At 42.6% G+C, this 25379-nt stretch overlaps 1 protein-coding gene across 1 annotated transcript in view; it reads right to left on the reverse strand.

Annotated features, from left to right (window-relative positions):
- The window catches only part of LOC111154022 (chromosome unknown C11orf87 homolog), a 45767-nt gene that overhangs the window by 8690 nt on the left and 11698 nt on the right, over positions 1 to 25379 (reverse strand). Inside the window, 1 exon segment of the mRNA XM_022513368.1 lies at positions 15582 to 15668. Within this exon segment, the coding sequence (XP_022369076.1) occupies positions 15582 to 15668 (87 nt within the window).

A 25379-nucleotide genomic window follows, 5' to 3' on the forward strand; every position in this document is an offset into this window, starting at 1 on the left:
CAAATAGGTGACCTTCAGTTATGGAGATAGTTCAGACACACCTGATCCAATTAGGTGAGCCCATTAAAAGAAGAATATTCTCTGTCTGGTGGCAGAAGAGAAGTCAGAGATTCAAAGCACAAGGTCAGGGTAGGGATTGGGGGGAGTTCAACATGCCGTTGTTGACCTAGAAGTTGGAGGGGGACATGCACAAACACAGGTGGGTGCTCTATAGGAGCTAAGAGTGTCTGACAGCCAGCAAGCGAATAGGGACCTCAGTCTTAAAACCACAAGGAACTGAATTCCACTGAAAACATCAATGAGATTAAAACTGGATTCTCCCCCAGAGTTTCCATATAAGAGCCCAACCTAACCAACACCTTGATTTCAGCCCTGTGATACTCTAAGTAGATAGCCTGGTCAAGCACCCTTCCCAATCTCCCAGACTTCTGACCTAGAAAACTGTGCATTAATAAAGGAGCACTGCTGTAAGCTGCCGTGTCGCGCAGCAATAGGAAATTAATGTATTTGTTTAGAGGCATCCCCAGCCTCTACTCACTGGATGCCAGTAGTGTCCCTCTCTGGGGTGCCATCAAAAACAGCTCTAGACATTGCCAACTGTCACAGGGATGGGGTACAAAATCACCCCCGGTTCAAAACCACTGCCCTAGACATACAACTTCTCTCTGCACAGTTAGGAAACATTGGTCCAAAGGAAGAGATGGGCATCTTGAGCCCTACCCATATTTTATGACAATTTCAATTAATGTTTTCTCAGAGTTGTTGAATTTGATCAAGATGGAATGAGACCATCGGGAATTCTCTAATAAGTCAATCTATAACAAATTCCAAAAAAAAAAAAAAAAAATCAAGTCTCAAGGATCAATCAAGAGCATTTGATGGAGCATACAGTGTTCCAACAAAAATTGTTGCCTTCCATGTTAAACAAAGATTCATGCTAAGAAAGAGGAAGTGATCTCGCTAGATTTGATTACAGCTTTGGACTGTGTTTTCTACAACACAAAAATACACAGCAAGAGAGAAACACTTGGTTTAGGTCACAGTTCTGCTCCTGGGCACACTCAGTGCTCTTGAAGATTCTGAGGGAACAAAGTGATGGTAAGTGACTTATGCACATTGTGGGTGGCCATCTCAAACCCTCCTGTTTCTTTCTTCCTTATGAAGCAAACAGTACTGTATTTGAGACTCAAGAAAGAAAGCCAAACAACCTTTTGCCTCTTATACTCCTTTTTTTCCCATCCATTGTCTATACAGTCATTTTATGCTTGCAAAAGAAAATAAATGAAACAATGCTACAATATGGCTTTAAAATAGCCTGGGAGTTATCAACCACCAAGGATGATGGCCTAGGAAATACACACGAGACAACTAAGATTTCTTCCTGCACCCTATGTTACCTTTTCTCTAGGTCAGTTGCTATTAACTATGCTTTTTATTTTTGTAACAAAACATATGGGGAGAAAAGCTGGAGAGTTTCTGAAGAAAGGCAACAATGTAGTAGGACATGCTGAACAGACACATCTGAGGGACTCAAATGAAACTTGGTGTTTTGGTTTGTTTCACTGTTATCTTTAGAGACTCCCCTGTACTAATTTCTCACTGCTGAGTAGAAATTTGACAGGTACCATAATTGTTTGGATAACTGTTAGTTAAAAGATATTCTTATATCCTTTTAAATCAGAATACAAGGTCAATTCAGTAATTAAAATATCTGTTCTCAGACACTCATAAAAATTCAAAAACCAATTAATCACATATTTTCTCTTTCTTCACAACTTTAGCTTATTTTAGACTGCAAGCCTAGGGGCACGAAAAGGAGTAATATTTGGCTTCTTCTGTATTTCTCTGACTTGTTTATCTCTTCCTTTTCCCTCACCACCCATCCCTAGATTGCTAGATGGTTTCTTATCTCTCTAGTGTCACAGCGGAGGAAAAAATAGCACAGGGATAGAAAAGTTTCACTTGGACTGTTCTGTCCCAAGATGACTATACTCCTGGGGCCGAGGGATGTTCAGGTTGACACAGGATGGAGAATGTCCTCCTTGACCTGTTGTACTGTCCCTTCACTCAGCTGTCTCTGGTGACTGTTTCTTCATCCCCAGGAATCTGGTATTTCTCTCAGCTTCCAGCTCCTTAATCTTAAGGAAAAACTGTGGGACTGAGCATTCACCACCCGCCTAAGAATTTCCCCACATGAGGAGCAAGAGAGCTGGGTATTTACACGCTAATGGCATCTCATTTGCTGCAAGCTATCATTTTCCGAACTTGGAGGAACTATCCCAGCAGCGTATTAGAGCCCATGAGAGTAGTCCTGTCTAGGACACTAAAGCTGATGTCACGGGAGAATGCTTGCCTTTAAAACATTCTATCTCTGCAGCCTTAAACTCCTCACAGTTGGGGCAGTACCCTCAAAGTACAGGTAAAATATTCCTGATTCTGCCAGGACATATTAGCCAAGCCTTGCAGCTCTGTTGTTAAGGGTCCCTTTTTTCTTTTCTCCTGGAGCAGGGAAAATATTTTCTCAGGACTTCAAGCTGAATTTTGACCCTAGTTACGGTCCTAGAATCTCTGAAGCAAGTATAGGAAAACCTTGAAGAAGGTAAGTATATCATCTTAGGAGGTATCTGTCTCTACATGATTTCTGGGCAAGGAGAATCTGCTCCCCGGTAACAAAGGGGGAAGGGAACCATTTTCAGAGAAAGGAATTCAGGAGAAAGTGTTAATTCAAGGTTCTCAAGTACATCACTCCCCAGTCTCCCCATTTCGGGTCTCAGGCCCACACCCCTCCCACACCAAGGCCCTAGACCTTAGCAGAGGAGACTTGCCAGGGCTAAGAATCAAGTCTCTGCAACTCCACTTCTTTCATACTCAGATGGGTCTTACTTGCGACTACAGGAAATACGCATCCTGTAAATGCTGAATTAAAAGTCCTCTGGGCCTCACATGGAGAATAATTTGATGGTCAGCTGACCTGAGGTGGTCTTTTCCCTTCAGTGCCACCGTGATAATTAACACCAATTCCACAGTCATCATTACCACTGCCACCATATCTAAAAAATGCTGGAGATATTCTGGAAGCCTGTTTCCCATTCCAGCTCACCACAGATGAACATATTCATAATTGTGATGCTCGGCTTGCCAGGGCTTATCGTCGCCTCTCTTATCACCACCAATAATAGAGCCCTTTTTGTGATCTGGTTGGCAAGTTCCAGAATCTTATCATAAGGGTATATTCTTCCTTGGACCTCTCCTAGTGCCTCTTGTCCTAGTCTGGGCTCCTCCAGAAATAGACACAGAGGGAAGGCTGTGAATGCCAGTAATTTCTCTGGGAGTTGCTGAGAGCCCTCCCAAAGGGCCAAGGTAATGAGGGAAGAGGAGACATCCAGGAAAGGAGTACAACACAAAGCCCTTTAGCACTAAAGTTTCATCCCACAAGGAAATTTGGGGAATATTATCAGATGCGTGCCTTAGAATCATCCCAGCTCAGAAACAGGGAATCGGGGTATTTGCAAACACATGAACACACAAACACACAAACGTCACTTTTCAAGTCCATCTGACGACTGCTCCAGAGCGTTTCATTCTCTGACACACCAAGCCTACTGCGCCCCAGGGAGAGTGGCCTGCTCCTGTTCTAGAAAAATCCTCAGGAACAGAGTCGTTCATTATTAGAAGTCAGGAGGAGCTCACTGAAAGGGAAGGTTCTAAGGAAACGGTGGGAAGCTCCGTGGCTGCCTGCTACAAGTTCCCCGTGCGGCCCACGGCACTCAGCGGGAGACCCTCAGGGATCCTTGCCCAGAATGAGGTCAAGGAATGCAGATTCACGCCATCTGAGCAGCCCTCCTCTGCATCTGCCACCAACACATCTGTCAGAGTTTTGTCCTTTAGATTTCTTGCCTAAGGATGTGACCTACATACAGAGTTCTCCTCCCCACCACCAACAGCAGCAACAATACATCTAACTGTCCACAGAGCTTTTCCATATAGAAGTCAATCCTCATTTGGCCAAGACAGAGGAGGGAAGGGGTAGAAATCAGCATAGCAACACCCAGCTCCCAGGAAATAGTTCACCAACCTTTCCACATCTCCCCCGTTATGACTCTTCTTTATATATATATAGATATATCTATCTATCTATATCTATCTATCTATCTATCTATCTTTGGTATGGTTAAGAGACCAAGGTTCATGAAAGGGGTTATTGCATATTTCTGTTATATCACACATAAAAATGAAGACTGGACTCACATTCTCTGTAGGAATTCCACACCTCAGTAGAGCTGGGGGCAGGAAGAATGCTGGCCTGATACTCTCTTACAGTAGCAATGGAGACTGTAGCCTCAGTCTCTAAACGCAGACATAGTCTCTATTTCTAGAAAAAGTCTTTGAAAGGAACAGAGTATGGAGAAATTTTTCAAAGTGATTTTACAATGGATGGTGATAAGGGTGGGAGGGGATTGTAGACGGCACGGATATTTACCAAATGCCAAGCAGTTTACATCGGTTTCCTTTGAATCTCTACAAAACTGTTTGACCTAGGTATGTCTTAACCTTGTCCGTATGGAGGGATTAGGTTTTAGTCTTGCCTGAAACACACACTCTGTTAGTAACTGGTTTGGCCCCAGCTCAAATGCCTGAGTGTCTGGCTCCAGAGCCCACAATCATCCATTATACCAGGGACAGAAATTGCAAACTCTAAATGCTACTGATCCAGGAAAAGAAAGTACATGTGTGATATATAAGAGAATGAAAATGGGTGAGAGGAGCATATCCCAGTGCTGACCAAGCAAAACAAAATATCATGATCTTGAACTGGGTTCAGGCCTGCAAGTTTGCTGATTTAGACTAACATGAGTGGAGACAATCAGGTATGGACCCTAGTTCAACCACCACTAATTCTGAAAATTGTGATGAATGATTTAATTTCTGTGAGTCTCAGTTTCTATCTCTGTAACATGGGGATAACAAACTTCTACTTTATGATTTCAAAAACATATATAGAAATTTCCTGGCACACAGAAGGCATTCTGCAAGTGGAAATTCTTATATTCTCCCATGTACAGTGGGATTTTAGTCTTGTCTCCTCTTCCTTTCTTTAAGCCTCCCTCTCCATTCCCAATGATTTTATTGCATGGAAAGTAGAAGATGATGGGAACATCCAGAGTACATAAGGTTCTACACAGAGCTCATGGATTATTTAAAATTATGGAGGTATAGAGGGTTGGTGACATGAAAGAAATCTTTGCCTGACTCCAACCCTAAATGGATAAAAAAACGCCACGCGGAAGAGGAGAGATGGCCACTGCACACTAGGGTCTGATAGGCGAGTGAGAAAGGGAAGCATGAGTTGCTTTTTTGTGTCTTTAATGCCATTTGATTATTGGAAACACAGGTAAATTTTCTTTCAAATAAGTTTATGGTCATTATTAACAATAAGAAACCAAAAATCAAAAAAGGAAAGATAGTCCAATAGACAGGCTTACATTATTTTTGTATCACAGAATACATTATTACATGATTATTTTGATTTACAAAAGTCTTTCAAGTGTTTCTTCGCAAGTTTCATGGCAACTTCTTCTAGATTTGTCTCCTGCGGCAAGGGAAACAAAAGCAGAAATAAACTGTTGGGGTTTCATCAAAATGAAAAGCTTCTACACAGCAAAGGAAATAATGACTAAAAGGCAGCCTACAGAATGGGAGAAGATATTTGCAAAAGACATATCCAAGAAAGGATAAGTATCCAAAATACATAAAGAACTTATAAAACTCAACATCTGAAACCAAACAATCCAATTAAGATTGGGCAGAAGATAGGAATAGACCTTTTATCAAAGAAGCCTTCCAGATGGCCAACAATACATGAAAAGATGCTCAACATCACTCGTCATCAGGAAAATGCAAATCAAAACTACAAAATAGCACCTCACACCTATCAGAATGGCTAAAATCAACAACACAGGAAACAACAGGTGTTGGTGAAGATGTGGAGAAAGGGGAACCCTCTTGCACTATTGGTGGGAATGCAAACTGGTGCAGCCACTGTGGAAAACAGTATGGAGGTTCCTCATAAAGTTAAAAATACAAATACTCTATGATTCAGTAATGGCCCCACTGGGTATTTACCCAAAGAATACAAAAATACTAAATCAAAGAGATACATGCACCCTGATGTTTACAGCAGCATTATCTACAATAGCCAATTGTGGAAACAGTCCAAGTGCCCATTGACTGATGGATGGATAAAGATGTGAGTTACACACACACACACACACACACAAACAAACACAATGGAATATTATTCAGCTGTAAAAAGTGAAATCTTACCATTTGCAATGATGTGGATGGAGCCAGACAGTATTTGCTAAGCAAAATAAGTTATTCCAAGAAAGGCGAATACCATATAATTTCACTCATATGTGGAATTTAAGAAATAAAACAAATGAATGAAGAGGAAAAAAGAGAGAGAGAGGTAAACCAAGAAAGAGACTCTTAACTATGGAGAACATACTGATGGTCACCAGAGGGAAGGTAGGAGGGAGATGGGTGAAGCAGGTGATGGGACGAAGGAGGGCACTTGTCATGATGAGCACTGGGTATGTATGGTATGGAAGTGCTGAATCACTATATTGTACACCTGAAATTAATATTACACTGTACATTAACAAACTCCAATTCAAATAAAAAACTTTTTAAAAACCTTATAAGGTTGCCTCTTTGTTTTGTTGACTGTTTCCTTTGCTGGGCAGAAACTTTTGATCTTGATGAAGTCCCAAAAGTTCATTTTCACTTTTGTTTCCTTTGCCTTTGGAGACATATCTTGAAAGAAGTTGCTGTGGCTGATATCGAAGAGGTTACTGCCTATGTTCTCCTCTAGGATTCTGATGGATTCCTGTCTCACGTTGAGATCTTTCATCCATTTTGAGTTTATCTTTGTGTACAGTGTAAGAGAATGGTCGAGTTTCATTCTTCTACATATAGCTGTCCAGTTTTCCCAGCACCATTTATTGAAGAGACTGTCTTTTTTCCACTGTATATTTTTCCCTGTTTTGTCAAAGATTATTTGACCATAGAGTTGAGGGTCCATATCTGGGCTCTCTACTCTGTTCCACTGGTCTATGTGTCTGTTTTTATGCCAGTACCATGCTGTCTTGGTGATCACAGCTTTGTAGTAAAGCTTGAAATCAGGTAACGTGATGCCGCCAGTTTTATTTTTGATTTTCAACATTTCCTTAGCAACTCGGGGTCTCTTCTGATTCCATACAAATTTTAGGATTATTTGCTCCAGCTCTTTGAAAAATAACTGTGGAATTTTTATCAGAATGGCATTAAAAGTATAGATTGCTCTAGGCAATATAGACATTTTAACAATGTTTATTCTTCTGATTCAAGAGCATGGAATGGTCTTCCATCTTTTTGTGTCTTCTTCAATTTCTTTCATGAGTGTTCTGTAGTTCCTTGAGTACAGATCCTTTACCTCTTTGGTTAGGTTTATTCCCAGGTATCTTATGGTTCTTGGTGCTATAGTAAATGGAATCGATTCTCTAATTTCCCTTTCTGTATTTTCATTGTTAGTGTATAAGAAAGCCACTGATTTCTGTACATTGACTTTGTATCCTGCCACATTACTGAATTGCTGTATGAGTTCTAGTAGTTTGGGGGTAGAGTCTTTTGGGTTTTTCATATAAAGAATCATGTCATCTGCGAAGAGAGAGAGTTTGACTTCTTCACTGCCAATTTGGATACATTTTATTTCTCTTTGTTGTCTGATTGCTGTTGCTAGGACTTCTAATACTATGTTGAACAAGAGTGGTGAGAATGGGCATCCTTGTCGTGTTCCTGATCTCAACGGGAAGGCTGCAAGCTTTTTCCCATTGAGGATGATATTTGCTGTGGGTCTTTCATAGATAGATTTATGAAGTTCAGGAATGTTCCCTCTACCCCTATACTTTGAAGCGTTTTAATCAGGAACGGATGCTGGATTTTGTCAAATGCTTTTTCTGCATCAATTGAGAGGACCATGTGGTTCTTCTCTCTTCTCTTATTAATTTGTTCTATCACATTGATTGATTTGCAAATGTTGAACCATCCTTGTAGCCCAGGGATGAATCCCACCTGGTCATGGTGAATAATCTTTTTAATGTGCTATTGGATCCTGTTTGCTAGGATCTTGTTGAGAATCTTAGCATCCATATTCATCAGTGATATTGGTCTGAAATTCTCCTTTTTGGTAGGGTCTTTGTCTGGTTTGGGGATCAGGGTAATGCTGGCTTCATAGAAAGAGTCTAGAAGTTTTCTTTCTCCTTCAATTTTTTGAAACAGCTTCAGGAGAATAGGTGTTATTTCTTCTATGAAAGTTTGGTAGAATTCCCCAGGGAATCCATCAGGTCCTGGGCTCTTGTTTTTTGGGAGGTTTCTGATCACTGCTTCAATCTCATTACTAGATACCGGTCTATTCAGGTTGTCAGTTTCTTCCTGGTTCAATTTTGGGAGTTTATAGTTTTCCAGGAATGCATCCATTTCATCTAGGTTGCTTAGCTTATTGGCATGTAACTGTTGATAATAACTTCTGATGACTGTTTCTACTTCCTGGGTGTTAGTTGTGATCTCTCCCTTTTCATTCATAATTTTATGAATTTGGGCTTTCTCTCTTTTCTTTTGGATTAGTGTGGCTTCTGCTCAGCAAAGGAAACAGTCAACAAAACAAAGAGGCGAACCACGGAATGGGAGAAGATATTTGCAAATGACAGTACAAACAAAAGGTTGATATCCAGGATCTATAAAGAACCCCTCAAACTCAACACACACAAAACAGATAATCATATCAAAAAATGTGCAGAAGATATGAACAGACACTTCTCCAATGAAGACATACAAATGGCTCTCAGACACATGAAAAAATGTTCATCATCACTAGCCATCAGGGAGATTCAAATTAAAACCCACCGAGATACCACCTTACACAAGTTAGAAAGGCCAAAACTAGCAAGACAGGAAACATGTGTTGGAGAGGATGTGGAGAAAGGGGAACCCTCTTACACTGTTGGTGGGAATGCAAGTTGGTGCAGCCACTTTGGAGAACAGTGTGGAAATTCCTCAAGAAATTAAAAATAGAACTTCCCTATGACCCTGCAATTGCACTACTGGGTATTTACCCCAAAGATACAGATGGAGTGAAAAGAAGGGCCATCTGTACCCCAATGTTTATAGCAGCAATGGCCATGGTCGCCAAGCTGTGGAGAGAACCAAGATGACTTTCAACGGATGAATGGATAAGGAAGATGTGGTCCATATACACTATGGAGTATTATGCCTCTACCAGAAAGGATGAATACCCAACTTTTGTAGCAACATGGTTGGGACTGGAAGAGATTATGCTGAGTGAAATAAGTCAAGCAGAGAGAGTCAATTATCATATGGTTTCACTTATTTGTGGAGCATAACAAATAGCATGGAGGACAAGGGGAGATGGAGAGGAGAAGGGAGTTGAGGGAAATTGGAAGGGGAGGTGAACCATGAGAGACTATGGACTCTGAAAAACAACCTGAGGGTCTTGAAGGGGCGGGGGGTGGGAGGTTGGGGGAACAAAGTGGTGGTTATTATGGAGGGCACATATTACATGGAGCACTGGGTGTGGTGCAAAAACAATGAATGCTGTTACGCCGAAAAGAAATAAGAAAAAAAAAACCTTTTAAGGGTAATACTTTTTTAAAAAACAAAATTCATAGTTTACTTAGATTGAAATAAACTATACAAAACTTACTGTCTTCACCAAAAATAAGAGCAATATTTTCTGTATTATTCCTAGACAAACCACAAAATATTTTTGTAGGTTTTTTGAGTTTTCGTTATAAACTAAGACGAGGCAGTAGATAGACATGGAAAAAGACAGAAGAAAACAGGCAAATCAGTTGTCAATATCCAGGGTCTCGGATCCCATCCTGACCATGCAACAGAAGTGTTCGACTCACACCAGCTGAAAAGCTTACGAAGATACAACCTCAACAAAAGAATGTGAATAGCAGCAAGCAGATGTGGACTGGCAGCAAAAGCAGGCTGTTCCACTCAAACTTTAACTGTAACTTGTTTAAGTTCATTTCATAAAAACAAAAACCTATTCTGAGATTCTTGTTTGGGGAGCTCATGTGTTTCTCTCACCGTCTGGTAATTCCCTTAAACTGTCCATTAAAGATATTTAACAACATACTTAAAACTCCTACTATTCAGAGCTGAGTAGTGAACCTTGTGCTAACATTTTATAAAATGTATTCCTTCCTCCCACACTGCCTCAAAATTCATTTCTTCAAAGAACTGATAACCTAATACCGAGCAATCAGTTCTACAATGATAATAAACATTAAGTCTAGGGGCACCCGGGTGGCTCAGTCGGTTGGGCGCCTGCCTTCAGCTCAGGTCATGGTCTCAGGATCCTGGGATCGAGCCCCACGTCAGGTTCCATGCTCAGTGGGGGAATCTGCTTCTCCCTCTGCCTCTACCCCCTGCTCCTGCTCTCTCTCTCAAATAAGTAAATAAATAAAATTAAAATAAAAATAAATGTTAAAATATCTAAAATGACACCTCAACCAATTCCAAAGTGCCATTAGCAAAGATCTCACAGAAGTGTGATGTGTCACTGTTAATGCTGTCTTCTGGAAAAACAGGTCTTCAAAGTGGGAAGAGTTCAAACAGGGGCCATTAAATGTAGATTACCAATGGCCACTGTCCTCAATGAGAGGCCTGAGGTCAAGATATTCAGTTATTAAAGGGCTTACATACATCTACAGCTTCTCTGGAAGCTGTTTTGAAATTTCTTTCATATTTTTTCAAGTATCAAATGTAAGCGAAAGCTTATGTTTAAAGTCTCTTAGGTAGTCTCAATGGTTTCTGAACTATCTGTGGGAAGCTCTGACTTCACTGTTCTGAGTCTGATATATGTGTCCACCATTATTAAATTCAGGTCATGTTTTAGGTCAAAACTCATGTTACGCAAAGCCAAGTAACCTCACCTTTGGCCTGTCAAAGTGTTCTTCAGGTACGCTTTGCGACACCTGGCCTTATTTTTCATAGTATTCATTCTCAACCTTCATCACAGAAATACATGGGACCTTCAGCAATGTACAAACATTAGGGAAAAAATTGATGCTTGTCAGATGGAGAGCTTCATAAGTGGTTGATGGAAACTGTATCTTCCCCTCTGTGTTCCCACTTGTTTCTTTAACAGTGCAACGGAGCTGAGAGCATGCCAGGACTGGGCAAGCCACTTCTGTAGGCACCAGCATGGCCCTCCCACAGCATATTAAATGGGATCTGCCCCATGACTGAAGGCACCAGAGATAAGCACTGAAGAGATTTCAGGTGCTGTTCTGAGACTCCTTCAGTCCCTGAACAGTGTGCTCCACTGTTGGACACTTAGAATTTCCTTAGGACCTCTCAGACACCAGCTGAGATTCCAGGTTGCCTTGCTGGGCTCTGCGGACATGCTCAGGGAGTTTCATCTGAATACCAAGGTTGGGAACCAAATTTGTGGCTTCAGCAAACCAAAGTTTATGATAAGCTTCAATACGTCCAATCAATTCGTCTAGTGAACAAAGCACTGCAGTCAAATGACTGGCTGCAAAGAAGACATCAGAGGTTTGCCCTTGGATATTTTTCCCAAAGGTTCTTGTAAAAGACAGAACATGTTCTGGAACAATAGTGCTAACAATGAAATTGAAATGTGTTACTGCACTACAGAGCACAAAAGCCTACACAGCCGTAGTCATTCTGTCCGGGACTGGTGTCACTATGGGAACATAAAACAAGTGCGTGGAGGAGGTCCACTAAAATTTCGAAACCATCATTCCAGACTGTCCACTGAGGAGGGCCAATTTCCTTCTGTTCTTTGTCCCTTTCTTCACTGCTCTCAAACAGGACAGAAATTATATTGCCATGCTCTAAAAGCATGTGTGATAATTGTGGGGGGAGGGGGCGAGACACAACACAACAACAATGAATTTTGTCAATTGTTTCTAATGCAATACAACAGATAGTCCCACAACAAACATTGCTTTTGCCAAGCACATATTTAAGGCCCAGGAAGAGCAGATTGTGTAGCTAGCTTGGGACTATTTCTCTAAAAGCCTGAAGGCCACAGCTTCAATTTTGGAAGAAAATCCACTGGACACAATGTAAACCTGGCTACGATCACATCCATGTTTAATCCCCACTCCTCAGTCATCAGAGTGTGAAATGATGAAGCTGACATTTTGGCGCCGGCTTCATAAGTTAGGAGTGCACAGGTTATGGATTTGTGGACAAACCTTGCCAACATGGGCAGGCATATCTCCTCTGCGACATCAGCTACACAGTCAGTGATCCCGGAAATCAAGGGATGGTCTCTCGCGTCCCTGAGGGTTTCTTCCCAGACGCAGCCCTCACCAATGTCTAGCACCTGTGTCTGTTCTTCCTCGCTGGGGTGTCAGAGAGCCCCCTCAGTGCCGTTCCCCCCAAATCCGTCTGGCACCACAGCAGGGCTTGGATGCTATCAGGAGTAGACAACTTCTGGAATTTCATCAGCCTCAGGCCCCTCCAGAGGTAGGTAAGATTTGATTTCCCAGAAGAATCAAAATTTCAAATAGACATTTGCAGTAGTCTTTGTTTTCCTTCTTTCTAAGGGCTAAAGATGATGTCTTCATCCTGTTCTTGGCCCTTTCTTTTGCACTGCGGTTCCGAGCACCCGCTGTCAGTTCTTCGTTTCTGTTGCTCTTTAGAAGCTTCATAAGTTCTCTTTTCTGTTTCAGTGTCCTGATTTCATCTTCACCCAATTCTTTTACTCATTTTCTGTGTCCACCTTGTAAGTTGTTCAGATGTCTGGCAAGATCCAATACCTCTCTTATGGCATTATCTTAAAGAACCGTCCTATGGGAGCCTCGCTGACCCAGTCAGTTAAGTGACCTGACTCCTGATTTCAGCTCGGGTCATGTGAATCTCAGATTGCGATACTGACCCCATGTCCAGCTCTCCCCTCAGCAGGGAGTCTGCCTGAGAGTCTCTCTCTCTCTCTCTCTCTAAAACTAAAAATAAATCTTGAAGAACTGTCCTATAAGGACTGGTTCTATAGATCACAGAGGTCTCAAAGTGTTTGGTATGTCATCTATAACATTCATTGACTTGATCAGTCATTTCATCATCTAAGTTTGCTCTCGTTACAATTACCTGCCCACCTCTGGCACCTGGCAGCGTTCTGCGGGAACCTGAGGAAAGGCAGGTCTACCGCTCTTCCACACACGGCTGGGGGTGGCACAGAAGGTGAGGCACCTCCGCTGCCCTTGGCCGGCCCAGCCCTCTCCTCCCCACATGCTCCGAGCGGCCCACCTGCCTGTCCTCAGCTCAGCAGGTGCCTCAAGAGTAATGCTTTTATTCTTAGGAATTTGATTAGACAGTCCAAAGAAACTGACTTTTTTCCTTCTTTAATGAGAGGAAAGAAGCAAACTCTTGGGATTATGATAGTATCGGATCTCACAAGCGCCTCTTGGTCTTAGACTGAGCTTTCCAGCAAGGACACAGAAACGAACACACTGTCATCCATTATTTAAATCAAGTGTTATGTCAACAGGAGCTCATTTGTGTCTCAGAGCATCACCATAGTTCAAAATTATCTCCACATCTGTCATTCTTCGCTAACAATAGCAAGTTGCCCTATTAGTTCTCCACCACCACCTAGGAATTAATTCACTTGCGGCAGAACCCAAGGAGAATTTAAGAAGGCGAATGTCCTTCCCAGACCCATAATAAGTTGCTAATTCAACAGTGACAAGGCAGGAACCCTCTTCAGCTGCACTCTACATGTGAGAGAGAGAGAGAGAGAGAGACAGAGAATCAGTCTGTGGAGTTTACTGACCCAAAGACCTGGGCATACCTCTGTTACAACATTTCTCACAGTCCTGAAGTTGTTTACCTACAAATACAACTCAGTCGTTGGACAGCAAGGCCCTGGAAGGCAGGCATCATGTTTGGTTTCTCTCTCTACTATCTAGAATGCATAAATAAAAGCCTCGTACACATGCACTTCCCTTAATAGCTTTCAGCCTCGCTCCAGAAGTTGTGCACACAGAGCACCGAGCAGATGGGTTTGAGACTGCTTCTTCCATGTCCTCTGGCTCATCTTTCTGTGGAGGTGATGATGAGGATGAAAACGGTCAAAGGAGGAGGCAGAGCTCCCAAAGGCAAGGTGTGTGCGGGGTTTAGCTAAAAGTGCATCCTAACATGTCCTTACCCGAAACTGCAGGCTAGAGAAAGAGTGACAGGCAAAGAAGCCATCAGTAGAAAAGGGACAGGGAAAAAATGCTCAGTGAGCCACTACTATAATATGCAGCATTTGCAAACATGACCCTACTTAATCCTTGGCACATGGCTTTGGGATAGAGAATTATCTCCATTTTATAGAGGAAGAAAAGGAGAGGTTAAATAATTTGTTCAAGGGCTGACAATGACTAAATGCTGCAACAGCATTCTAACCCAAGTCTGCCTGTCCTCAAGGCCTGCTCCTTCCACTAATCCAATGTGCCTCTTTGGAAGGTACGAAGTAGAAAGCCACTGGATTGTGGATATATCCTCCGTGGGCCGGACCCCCTGGCCCCAGCAGTGGTACCTTGTCTGGGTCCCTTGAGCCCTAAAGCCAGAAGGCTCAGGTTGTAGGAAGGGCAGAGCTGCTATGGGCTGGCTACTCCCTAGGACCCAGGGTTGACCTGCTCTTTGCTGAGGTTGTGGCTGCTTTGCTCTCCACAAGCAGTGGGTGGGCGAGCTATAGTCAGCCTCACGCAGTGCACCGAGTCCCTACTGCTTGTTTCTATACTGATAAAATGTGTTCGACGCTCTACACCAGGCCTTATCTAATTAGGATGTGTCTACTTGCAAGCCAATGGTGGAGAAAACTCACAAAGAATTTACTTTCACCTCTTTCTTCCAGCCAGGGCGTTGGCTCAGTCTGAGATGTCAAGTGGGACCACACTGGAGCCTGAGATTTTCTTCTTACATAGCCCATCCTCTTTAAATATTTGGCAACAGAACCTATCCTCCGATGATTTATAGCCTGGAACTGGAGGCCTGCCTACTCCTGGCCGGCTTCACATAAAGAACAAAAACCCCAAACACCACCTAACAGAAGGAATGGGATCCGTGAGCATTTGGAGGCAACTCATGGACATGGCCTGCCTAGCGCTGACTTTCCTACTACACCTCCCCTTCCAAGGAGCCTCTCGCAACAATCTCATTAAGGTACTCAGTTCTGTTAAGCATTTTTGAACACAGCGGCTTTGTGGGCTACACACTAATCATGGAGAGCAGACTTGGCACCAGTGAGCAGGAGCTGTACAAATGATTCCCACCGAACCTAAAACCAAACTTCAAATAACTATTGCTGAATGGGGAAGTAGTTGAACCGGAAGACACCCAAGATTAAAGTCTAGTAACTTCTAAAGTCGAAGTTGCAATTCCATGATTTCAGACTTTCAAATGTAACCAGCTACCTTGCAGCACCTAAGGAGATGGGATATGGAAGAGCTAGGTTTTACTGAAATCATCCAGCCTGGAGGGCTGTGACCTACCGGTTCTCTTGGTGCAGAATCCTGCTACACCCAGCATGGTCCCGAGTGCCTGGAGAAAGGTCTGCAGGGGGTCAGGATCCAAAAAAGCTTCAAGGGGAACAGCTTTTGAGAGAAGGAGGTCAGTGAAGAATGGGTTACCTTGAACTCAGTTCTGATTCTCTAAATCAGAAACACAAGCCAATCCCACCACCACTCCCCACAAATGAAACAAATCTCTAATGGTAGAATCACTGCTTATAAGCTCTTAAAGCCAGAGCTGAGGCTGACTTCAAATCTGAAGCTTGAAGAACAAAGACCGGGGTTCAGGGGGAGGTTAGGAATGGGCCAGCAGCACGCTGAGGGTAGGGAACATGTCTCATCTCGGCTGAATCTCCTGGGCACTGGCCTCCCACCGCAGGCCAGCACATGGTGCCCACCTTGAAGCAGCAGGCCTGTCAACACCAGAGATAATGACCATCTCCACCTTGACTTTGTTGGGGGTCAGTCCCACTGAGTGTCTGTCTGCAAAGTTGCAAATACCCAATCAGATTCTCTTCCTGCCTTCCTCCCCGTCTCCCAGGCTCCACTGATCGCATGGGAAAGTATGTCACACTCTATAGCAGGCTTTCAATATCTAAACACCAAGTGTGCTTTCCTCTGTCACTTGATCTCTCTGCCTCCTTTTTGATTAACCATGACATGACGGCCTTCATTCTGTCTGACCTGCAGGAACGGCAGGATGCTTTACGAAAGGCACCGGCTTTGGGTTCTGGCGAATATGGGTCTCAAATCTGTCCCTGCCGCTTAACCAACCATGCAACCATGGATGTATTTCTTAAGCACTCTGAAACTCAACCTCAGTTTTCTCATCTGTGAAATGGGAATCATAATAACTCCCTGAAAGGACACAGAGTTGGGATCACTGAGAATTCCAGGGTGGGAGTTACAGGAGATGCCCAGAGATGGTCAATCTGTGCCTGCTTAGACTATACCATGTCCTTTAAGAAGCCAGCTTCTCTCTCTGACAGGGTGCGACACTTAAAAACTGAATACATTTTCAATGATGGTTATGTGATCTATATAAAATAAAGCACTTCCTGCCAACTACATAAACAGAGGAGAGCATGTACTCATTCCTGTTCTAATTTAGTCTGTCTGAGTGCCTCAAGGTCTTTGCGAGGTAAATACTGTTCTCGCTCTGACCTTGGCGCAGCGTTCCCATTGAATTTGTCTCAGTTTGTCCTTTCGGTGTCAGGCTGCTGCCTTTCTAATAGATTGAAAGCCCTCGGTTGAGAACAGAGATCAGTGAGATCCAATAACCCGTAAATGCCCGGCTAGCCCGGACGACGAGAAAGCGGGATGTTCGGGGTAACTTGCCGTTGCGTGTGTCTGAATTACCCGTTTTCAAAGAATAGAACCCAATGAGGCACAAGACCGGCATGGAACACAAAGACATTGCTGGTGATCTGGGAGCCCCTTGGAGGCTGGCAGGGACGCGGAGCTCACGGAGGAGGTCACAACTCAGCCGCAGAAGAGAGCGAGCGGAGCCGTGTTCTCAGGCGCTCCGGGTATTTTTCCGAAACATCTTTGACTCTGACATGTTTACTTTTTGCTTGTTTCTGCTTCACGGAGGCTTAGGGAAAACATTTGTGCTAGGCTTTCCTCCATGAAATATAAAAAAAAGAAAAAGAAAAAGGAATTTGCAGTTAGTGCTCAATTGAACGATCCAGGAAAAACAGCTGCTCAGGTCCGGGGGCCGCTGACGACTGGGTCGGGGCCGGTCGGACCCTCCCTCTCTGGCTCCTCGTCAAGAGATTCAGATATTCAGGGACTGAGTGCTGCCTCGCTTTCCCGATAACTTCGTTTTCTTTAGAAGTCATTTTTTTTCTCTTTTCTTCTAAAGGAAACGTGTAGTCATTGTCAAACATTTAAAAAAATACAGCCAAGAGAAACAAGGAAAAGAACAGTAGCTGTCCTTTACCATTTGGAGAGGACTATTAATACTTTGAAAGCTTTTTCCTAGGCACAAATAAAGATATACGTTTAAAAAATAGGTTCCTAAAATATAGAATGCAATGGTAACTACTTTCTGCCTCTCAAAAAATAAATACGTCACCATCATCTTTCTATGTTAATATTCTCCCTCAGCATACTTTTTAATTTTTAAAAACATTTTATTTACTTATTTGAGAGAGGAGAGAACACGAGCAGGGGAAGTGGGGGAGGGGACGGAGGAAGAGGGAGAGGACTCCCAGCTGAGCAGGGAGCAAGACAAGGGGCTCGATCCCAGGACCCAGAGATCATGACCTAAGCTGAAGGCAGATGCTTCACCGACTGTCACCCAGATGCCCCTCTGCATACATTCTAATGAATGCAAAGAATACCATGCGTCGTAAACCACAGTTTATTCTGAAATCTAGCAACACCCTCATAAGCAACATTATTGTTTAAAAAGGGGGAAAACCACTCTATAAATCCGTGCTTACATCCAAATTTATTCCCACTGAATCATTTCTTTGGAGTAGAATTGAAGGACCAAAATCATTAAAAAAAAAAAAAAAAGTATATATCAGCAAACTGCTTTTCAAAGATTTAACCCAAAGGATACACTCCACTGACAGTATACTGCTGTTCCTATGTCTATTCCCAAGAAAACTGTGGCATTCTTTTTTTTTTTTAAAGATTTTATTTATTTATTTGACAGAGATCACAAGTAGTCAAAGAGGCAGGCAGAGAGAGAGAGAGAGAGAGGAAGAAGCAGGTTCCCTGCTGAGCAGAGAGGCCGATGTGGGGCTTGATCCCAGGACCCTGGGATCATGACCCCGGCTGAAGGCAGCGGCTTTAACCCACTGAGCCACCCAGGCATCCCAAACTGTGGCATTCTTGATGTCAGGGAGGGTGTCATTCATCTTTGCATCCAACATCTCTATGTTTTTTGGACATTAAGTCACTGCAGTATTTGTTGAATGAATGACGCGATAATTCCTTGTTTAAACAAACATATAGAATGAGTTTGTACAATGTCTCTGGGGCTCAGCCTTCTCTTATGCAAAATGAGAGTTTTAGGTTATAGGCTAACATCCTGTGACTTCATATCTCTTGTATAAAAAGCAATGACCTAGATACCTTAGGGGAGATTAGCCATAAAGACAATCCATAACCACAATTACGGTACCTGTAAGCATATATATTTCATATATAGCCCAATTATAATTGTATAGAAACATACAAAGATGTGCTAAGTATTCAGGGAGATGAAGGCTAGACGACAGGACAGGATACTCCAGGAAGACGATGCTCAGCTAAGCACAGATCACCAGCTTCCTGTCTGGAAAAAAAACTCTTCCCCATTCCGGATTTTGTGTTTTATTGGTATCTAAAAAATAGCAGGTAGAATTATCTTAAGATTCAGTTTCCTGGGGCACCTGCGTGGCTCAGTCGGTTAAGTGGCTGCTTTCAGCTCAAGTCATGATCCCAGGGTCCTGGGATTGAGCCCCACATCAGGCTCGCTGCTCAGTGGGGAGCCTGCTTCTCCCTCTGCCTGTTGCTCTGCCTACTTGTGCTCTCTCTCTGTCAAATAAATAAATAAAATCTTTAAAAAAAAAAAAAAAAAAGATTCCGTTTCCTTAGGTAATTTCACCCAGGACAACCAAGCTTATCCTGCTAGATTTTAGGAATATATCAACTACTTTTAAATTACCCGAGATATGATTTTATCTGTTGACTTTCATGCTCCTAGACGTCCTGGTTCATTGGCAGTAAACGTCTGTAGATCTCTAAACTACCTGTGTAGCAATCATGCCCACCTTCTATAACGCTTCTTTCTCCAGGCCTCCCTACTTCACAGAAATATTCGGCTCCCACCATCACTCAATTTATTACTTACATAATTTGTGGTGATTTATTGAAAAACTATAAGGTGCCTTTTAATCTGCCGGGGGAAATGAGGCAATGTGGTAAGCCTAAACGTTTAATCTTGTCATTGTAGTGTCTACCACCAGACACAAGGGGAAGAAAGCACCTTCTTCTGGGAGCCAGGGGAGGTCTCCTAGAAGAGGATTCTTGAAGATGACTCTGGGGATGATTCTGGAAGAATGAGCTCAAGCTTGCTCAGGAAATGTGTGGGTGACAGCAGAGAATAAGATTCAAGCAGAGAAAAAGCACAGAAAGTCACAGAAAGGGGACAGAGACTGGTTGTCTATCAATACCCCCCAACTCATGGCTCTTTGCACACCACCCCCACAGTTCACCTCACAAAGGGTCAGCTGGGGATCCTCCAGTCACTCTGATTCAGTCCCCTCTGACCCACCTGCTTCATCCCAAATGCTTCCACTCTCCTTCCCTGGGCAGACCTGACCAGCTCCAGCCTCTGCAGTACTAGGTCACTTAGTCTCAAAGTGGTAGCCACCTTACTCTGGGGATCTAAAAAGTGTGAACCCCTGTTACCCTCAGAGAATTCCTTCCGGGCTCCGAAGCCACGTTTCTAAATAAGTGTCTTTGACTGGCTTTGATAATTAGAACAATGCTGACCTCACAAAATCAATCTGGAAATGTTTGCTCTCCTTTAATTTTTGGAGAAGTAGGAGAAGGATTGGAATTAATTCTTTTTTAAATGTTTGGTAGAATTCACCAGTGGAGCCGTCTGGTTCGGGGCTTTTCTTTGTTGTATGGTTTTTGATATTGATTCCATTTCATATTTATTATTGATTGCCCAAGTTTTCTATTTTTTTTCATTATTCTTTATAGGGTGTGTGTTTCTAGGAAAGGTATACATTTCTTTGAGGCTCTTCAGTATGCTGGTACATAACTGTTCATAAGCAGTCTCACCATTTTTATTTCTGGAGCATCAGTTCCAATGTCACTTCTTTCATTCCTGAATCTCCATCTTCTTTTTTGTTATTCTAGACAAACATTTGTCCATTTTGTTTATCTTTTCAAAAACCAACTCTTAGTTTTATTGATTTTTCCACTTTTTTTATGTTATTTATGTTCTTATCTTTAATTTTCCTTCCTTCTGCCAAACTTGGGGTTAGTTTATTTTTTTTTTCTTTGTACTGTAAAGTTCATTATAAACTTGAGATCTTTCTTTTTTTTTAATATAGGCATTTGTCACTCTAATGTCCCACTTAGTTCTGACTTAGCTCTGTCCTATAAATTTCGGCATATTGTGTTTCCATTTTCATTTGTCTCAAGATATTTGCTGTTTTCCTTTTTGATTTCTTCTTTGACCTGATGGTTGTTCAAGAGTATGTGGCTTAATTTCTACCTATTTGTGGATTTTCTAATTTTTTCTTCTGTTATTGATATTTAGTGTCCTTCTATTTTCCTCAGAAAAGGCACCTGGCATGATTTCAATCATGCTAAATTTGTTAAGATTTTTTGTAGCCTCCATACACAAAGATAAACTCGAAATGGATAAAAGACCTCAATGTGAGACAGGAATCCATCAGAATCCTAGAGGAGAACATAGGTAGTAACCTCTTTGACATCGGCCACAGCAACTTCTTTCAAGATATGTCTCCAAAGGCAAAGGAAACAAAAACAAAAATTAACTTTTGGGACTTCATTAAGATCAAAAGCTTCCGCACAGCAAAGGAAACAGTCAACAAAACAAAGAGGCAACCCACAGAATGGGAGAAGATATTCACAAATGACATGACAAAGGGCTGATATCCAAGATCTATAAAGAACTCCTCAAACTCAACATACACAAAAGAGATAATCACGTCAAAAAATGGGCAGAAGACATGAACAGACACTCTCCAAAGAAGACATACAAATGGCCAACAGACACATGAAAAATGTCCATCATCATTAGCCATCAGGGAGATTCAAATCAAAACCACAATGAGATACCACCTTACACCAGTTAGAATGGCCAAAATCAACAAGACAGCAAACCACAAGGGTTGGAGAAGATGTGGAGAAAGGGGAACCTTACACTGTTGGTGGGAATGAAAGTTGGAACAGCCACTCTGGAAAACAGTGTGGAGATTCCTTAAGAAATTAAAAATAGAGTTCCCTACGACCCTGCAATTGCACTACTGGGTATTTACCCCAAAGATACAGATGTAGTGAAAAGAAGGGCCATCTGTACCCCCATGTTCATAGCAGCAATGGCCATGGTCGCCAAACTGTGGAAAGAACCAAGATGCCCTTCAATGGATGAATGGATAAGGAAGATGTGGTCCATATACACTATGGAGTATTATGCCTCCATCAGAAAGGATGAATATCCAACTTTGTATCAACATGGATGGGACTGGAGGAGATTATGCTGAGTGAAGTAAGTGAAGCAGAGAGAGTCAATTATCATATGGTTTCGCTTATTTGTGGAGCGTAAGGAATAATACGGAGGACATGGGGAGATGGAGAGGAGAAGTGAGTTGGGGGAAAGTGGAGGGGGGAGACGAACCATGAGAGACTATGGACTGTGAGAAACAACCTGAGGGTTTTGAAGGGGCTGGGGGTGGGAGGTTGGGTGAGCCTGTGGTGGGTATTATGGAGGGCACGTATTGCATGGAGCACTGGGTGTGGTGCATAAGCACTGAATTCTGGAACACCGAAAAGAAATAAAATGAAATAAAATGAAAAAAAAAAAAAAGATTTCTTTTGTAGCCTAACGTGACCTAACCATGTGCCCTTTTCTGCTGCTATTGGGTGGAATATTCTGTATGTGCCTCCTCGGCCCATTTGATCTACTATTTCCTTATAGGTAGTCAATCTGATATTCTAGCCATTGTTAAAAGTGGGATATTGAATTCTACTATTATTACATTGACATCTATTTCTCTCCTCAGTTCTGTCAATGTCTGTTTTTTTATATTTAAGTGCTCTGATGTTCAGTGTCCCGCCACCTTCCTCCGTGCCACGGCCCCAAAGAATGAGTAATATTGTACTTTCTTTTTCATGGTTTGCTTAAAATACATTTAAATGTGCTACTGTCCTTTACTTATCACCAGTTGGAGAAAATGAGCATGGGATAAAAGTTGGGGGTAAGGGAGGAAGTTGAAAGGAAAAGCAAAGGAATTATCCACACTAATAAAACATGTACAGAAAGCTGAGAAGAGCTGTTTACGCTCTCAGGTATGTAAAGAGGGTGGGAGTTGGAGACCAAGGGGGCAGACAGCCTCGCTAAACCTGTGGGAGTTTGGAGGTGACAGGAGAACCTGAAACTCTCAATCCCTGCCTTAGAAGGAATCCTAATTGTCACAAAATACAACATCCTCATTGCACGAGAAACACTCTCTGGCCGTGTATGTAAGGGCTCCTTGCCTAAAATCTCTCCCCGAATACTAGGGGGGATAAAAAAGAGTGAAAGCCAACTGAAGAAGTTTTTGTTCTTCCTTGAAGATTTACTAAAAAGCTTCTACCTGAGAGGGAAGATGAGAAGAGGAGGAACGGAAGATAAAAATGCATGTTCTGAAGCAGTGACATTTAGCAAAGTGATTAGGCAGTGACATTAAACAAGCTCCCAGGCCATTTCCAGATGATTTCTATGGGCACCTGTGCTGCTCAGGAAGGCCAGGCTTGAGACAGGGAAAAAAACAGACTCTTAATTAAAACCTGAGGGTACTTGCAATAGATAGTTCAGGAAATAATTATTTGTTTTTTCATCAGTATGCCTTTTTCTTAGGTAAAAAGGACTCCTTTTTACCCTAAAGAGCATAATGGAGGAAAAATATTTGGCTAGAGTAAGTGGAAGGTGTGGACAGGATGAGGACATTAATGATGTTTCCTAGAGTGAAATCATCTTTCTTTGATTCTTGCCCCTCCCCTCCGGCCGATGGGTCAGAGTGAGGGCTGTGCTTTTTAATCACAGGAACATAATTATTCTTTAGTCTTATGGGTTTGTCAAATCCCTCTCTGACTGCCCAAAATCACTGTCCAGGAAACAAATCTGCAAGATTCGGCCAGAGTGAAAGCTTTCCAGCAAGTCACACGTGCTTAGTAAAGATCCCACATCCCCCTTCTTTATCATCTCCAGTGTCTGCTCCCTGCTAGTTGCTGACTGACTTCTCTGGCCCCAGCTGAGTTCCATCCAGTTCCATCCAGACTCTGGACATGCTCTTGCTTCTCATCCCCTGGCTCGTTCATTACTCTGGGAGGAAGAGTCTCTGCCGTCGTCAACACACGGCTTTCAAGGCAGCTCTACACATCCAAATCCAGTTGGCAAATACGTGGCAAGTTTTTCTGGGTCGAGTATGAAGTGACAAATGACGCTTACTCCTGTGTTCCACGGCCAGTTACACGACCAAAGTTTACTGCTGCAAGGGAGGTGAGAAATGTCTAACTGTGAGCTCAGGAGAAAAAAGGAAATGGATTTGGTGAGTAGCTATCCAGACTCTACCACATTATTTTCTCTAGCCTTCAGCCTAGCTCCCTCCCTGATTTTTACTTTTTTGACCCCTTCATGGGATAATTCAGCCAAGTTCTGTTATTTGAAACAACTTCTGGTAGGTTGAGCCTGGGTGGTAAACTGAAATTCCAGGACTCATTTTCGTCAAGTGCCACATGCGTCCTAAGAGGCAGGATCTCCCAGACTCCACAGAACAAGTGGTGAAGGGAAAGGAGAGATCAGGGTGGGTGGTGGGTAGAAGGGGCCTGGGACGGTCACGAGACAGCTGTCCAGGGGGGCTGTGCAAACACCTCCACCCCTGAGAGCTCCAGAGGAACGGATGGGTCATTGTCTGAGCATTGAGGCTTCGAACATAAGGAAAGCCTGAGCGAGTATGAGGCAGGAAAGCTCAGGGCTGGGTTTTGGTTGTCAGCTCATGTCTGTGGACTTTTTAATCCCAGGTGCTAGAGCACGTGAAGACAAGATTGTTGTCAGCAATTCCTGCCAAGAATTTGGAGTCATTTACCTTAATCTGTCAGAAAGTAGATGAGAGAAACTGCTCCTTACGTGTATTTAATCAGATTTCCACAGAGACAACGTTAATGTGAATTACCCAGACTGTTCAGCACCACTAGACACCTCCCTGCCTAAGTCCATATGCAGCATGACTCTTAAAGTCAGGGTGGGATTTTGCAAAATATTCTCTTCCCTTAAAGAATCCCCTCTCTCCAGCTGGACTACTGACATTTTGGGCCAAATAATGTTTTATTGTGGACAGGGAACTGTCCTGTGTGGTGTGGCCTACGTAGCAGCATCCTAAACGTCTAACCTTTAGATGTCAGTGGTACTCACTCCCCCTCCAACCTACAGCAATAAAAAATATCTCCAGACATTCCCAAGTATCTACTGTCTCCAGCTGGAAACCACTGAGGTGGAGAGAGGTACAGCTTGAGACTTTCTGGAATAATAAATTCCAAAAACATGTATTTTCCTGGCCTATCATAGAAGTAAATACTTAATTGCCGGCCCCAGGATAGCATGAACTCATTAACATATTTATTTATGATTTGTTCATTGGTTGATTAATCCTTTGGTTAAAGTTCAATGAAATGAAGGACTATAGATGTGTGGATGAACTGGTCGGGAGAGGAACAGTAGCACAGTGTCAGAAACAGAAGCTCCTAAGAAGTCAAGAGTAAGAGAACCGATATGTGATATAAATACCTCGTACTTGCCAAGCATGATGTTGTACATAAAAATATGCAGTCTTTCACCTAATCCTTGTAGCTACCCTTCCAAGTACATTATAAGCAATCAGTAAGTATTATCAATTACAGCAATACCAGTTATGGGAGATAATACCCTGACTTTCAAATAAAGGAAATAAAGCTCATAATGGGTACTTAACCTGGGTTTACAGAGACGGAAGACAGCAGAGCTGTGACTCAAACTCAGGGCAGCTTTACCTGCGAACCCACACT

Source organism: Enhydra lutris, unplaced genomic scaffold, assembly GCF_002288905.1.
Source record: "Enhydra lutris kenyoni isolate GAN:26980312 unplaced genomic scaffold, ASM228890v2 scaffoldscaffold34, whole genome shotgun sequence".
Classification (NCBI taxonomy): Eukaryota; Metazoa; Chordata; class Mammalia; order Carnivora; family Mustelidae; genus Enhydra; species Enhydra lutris.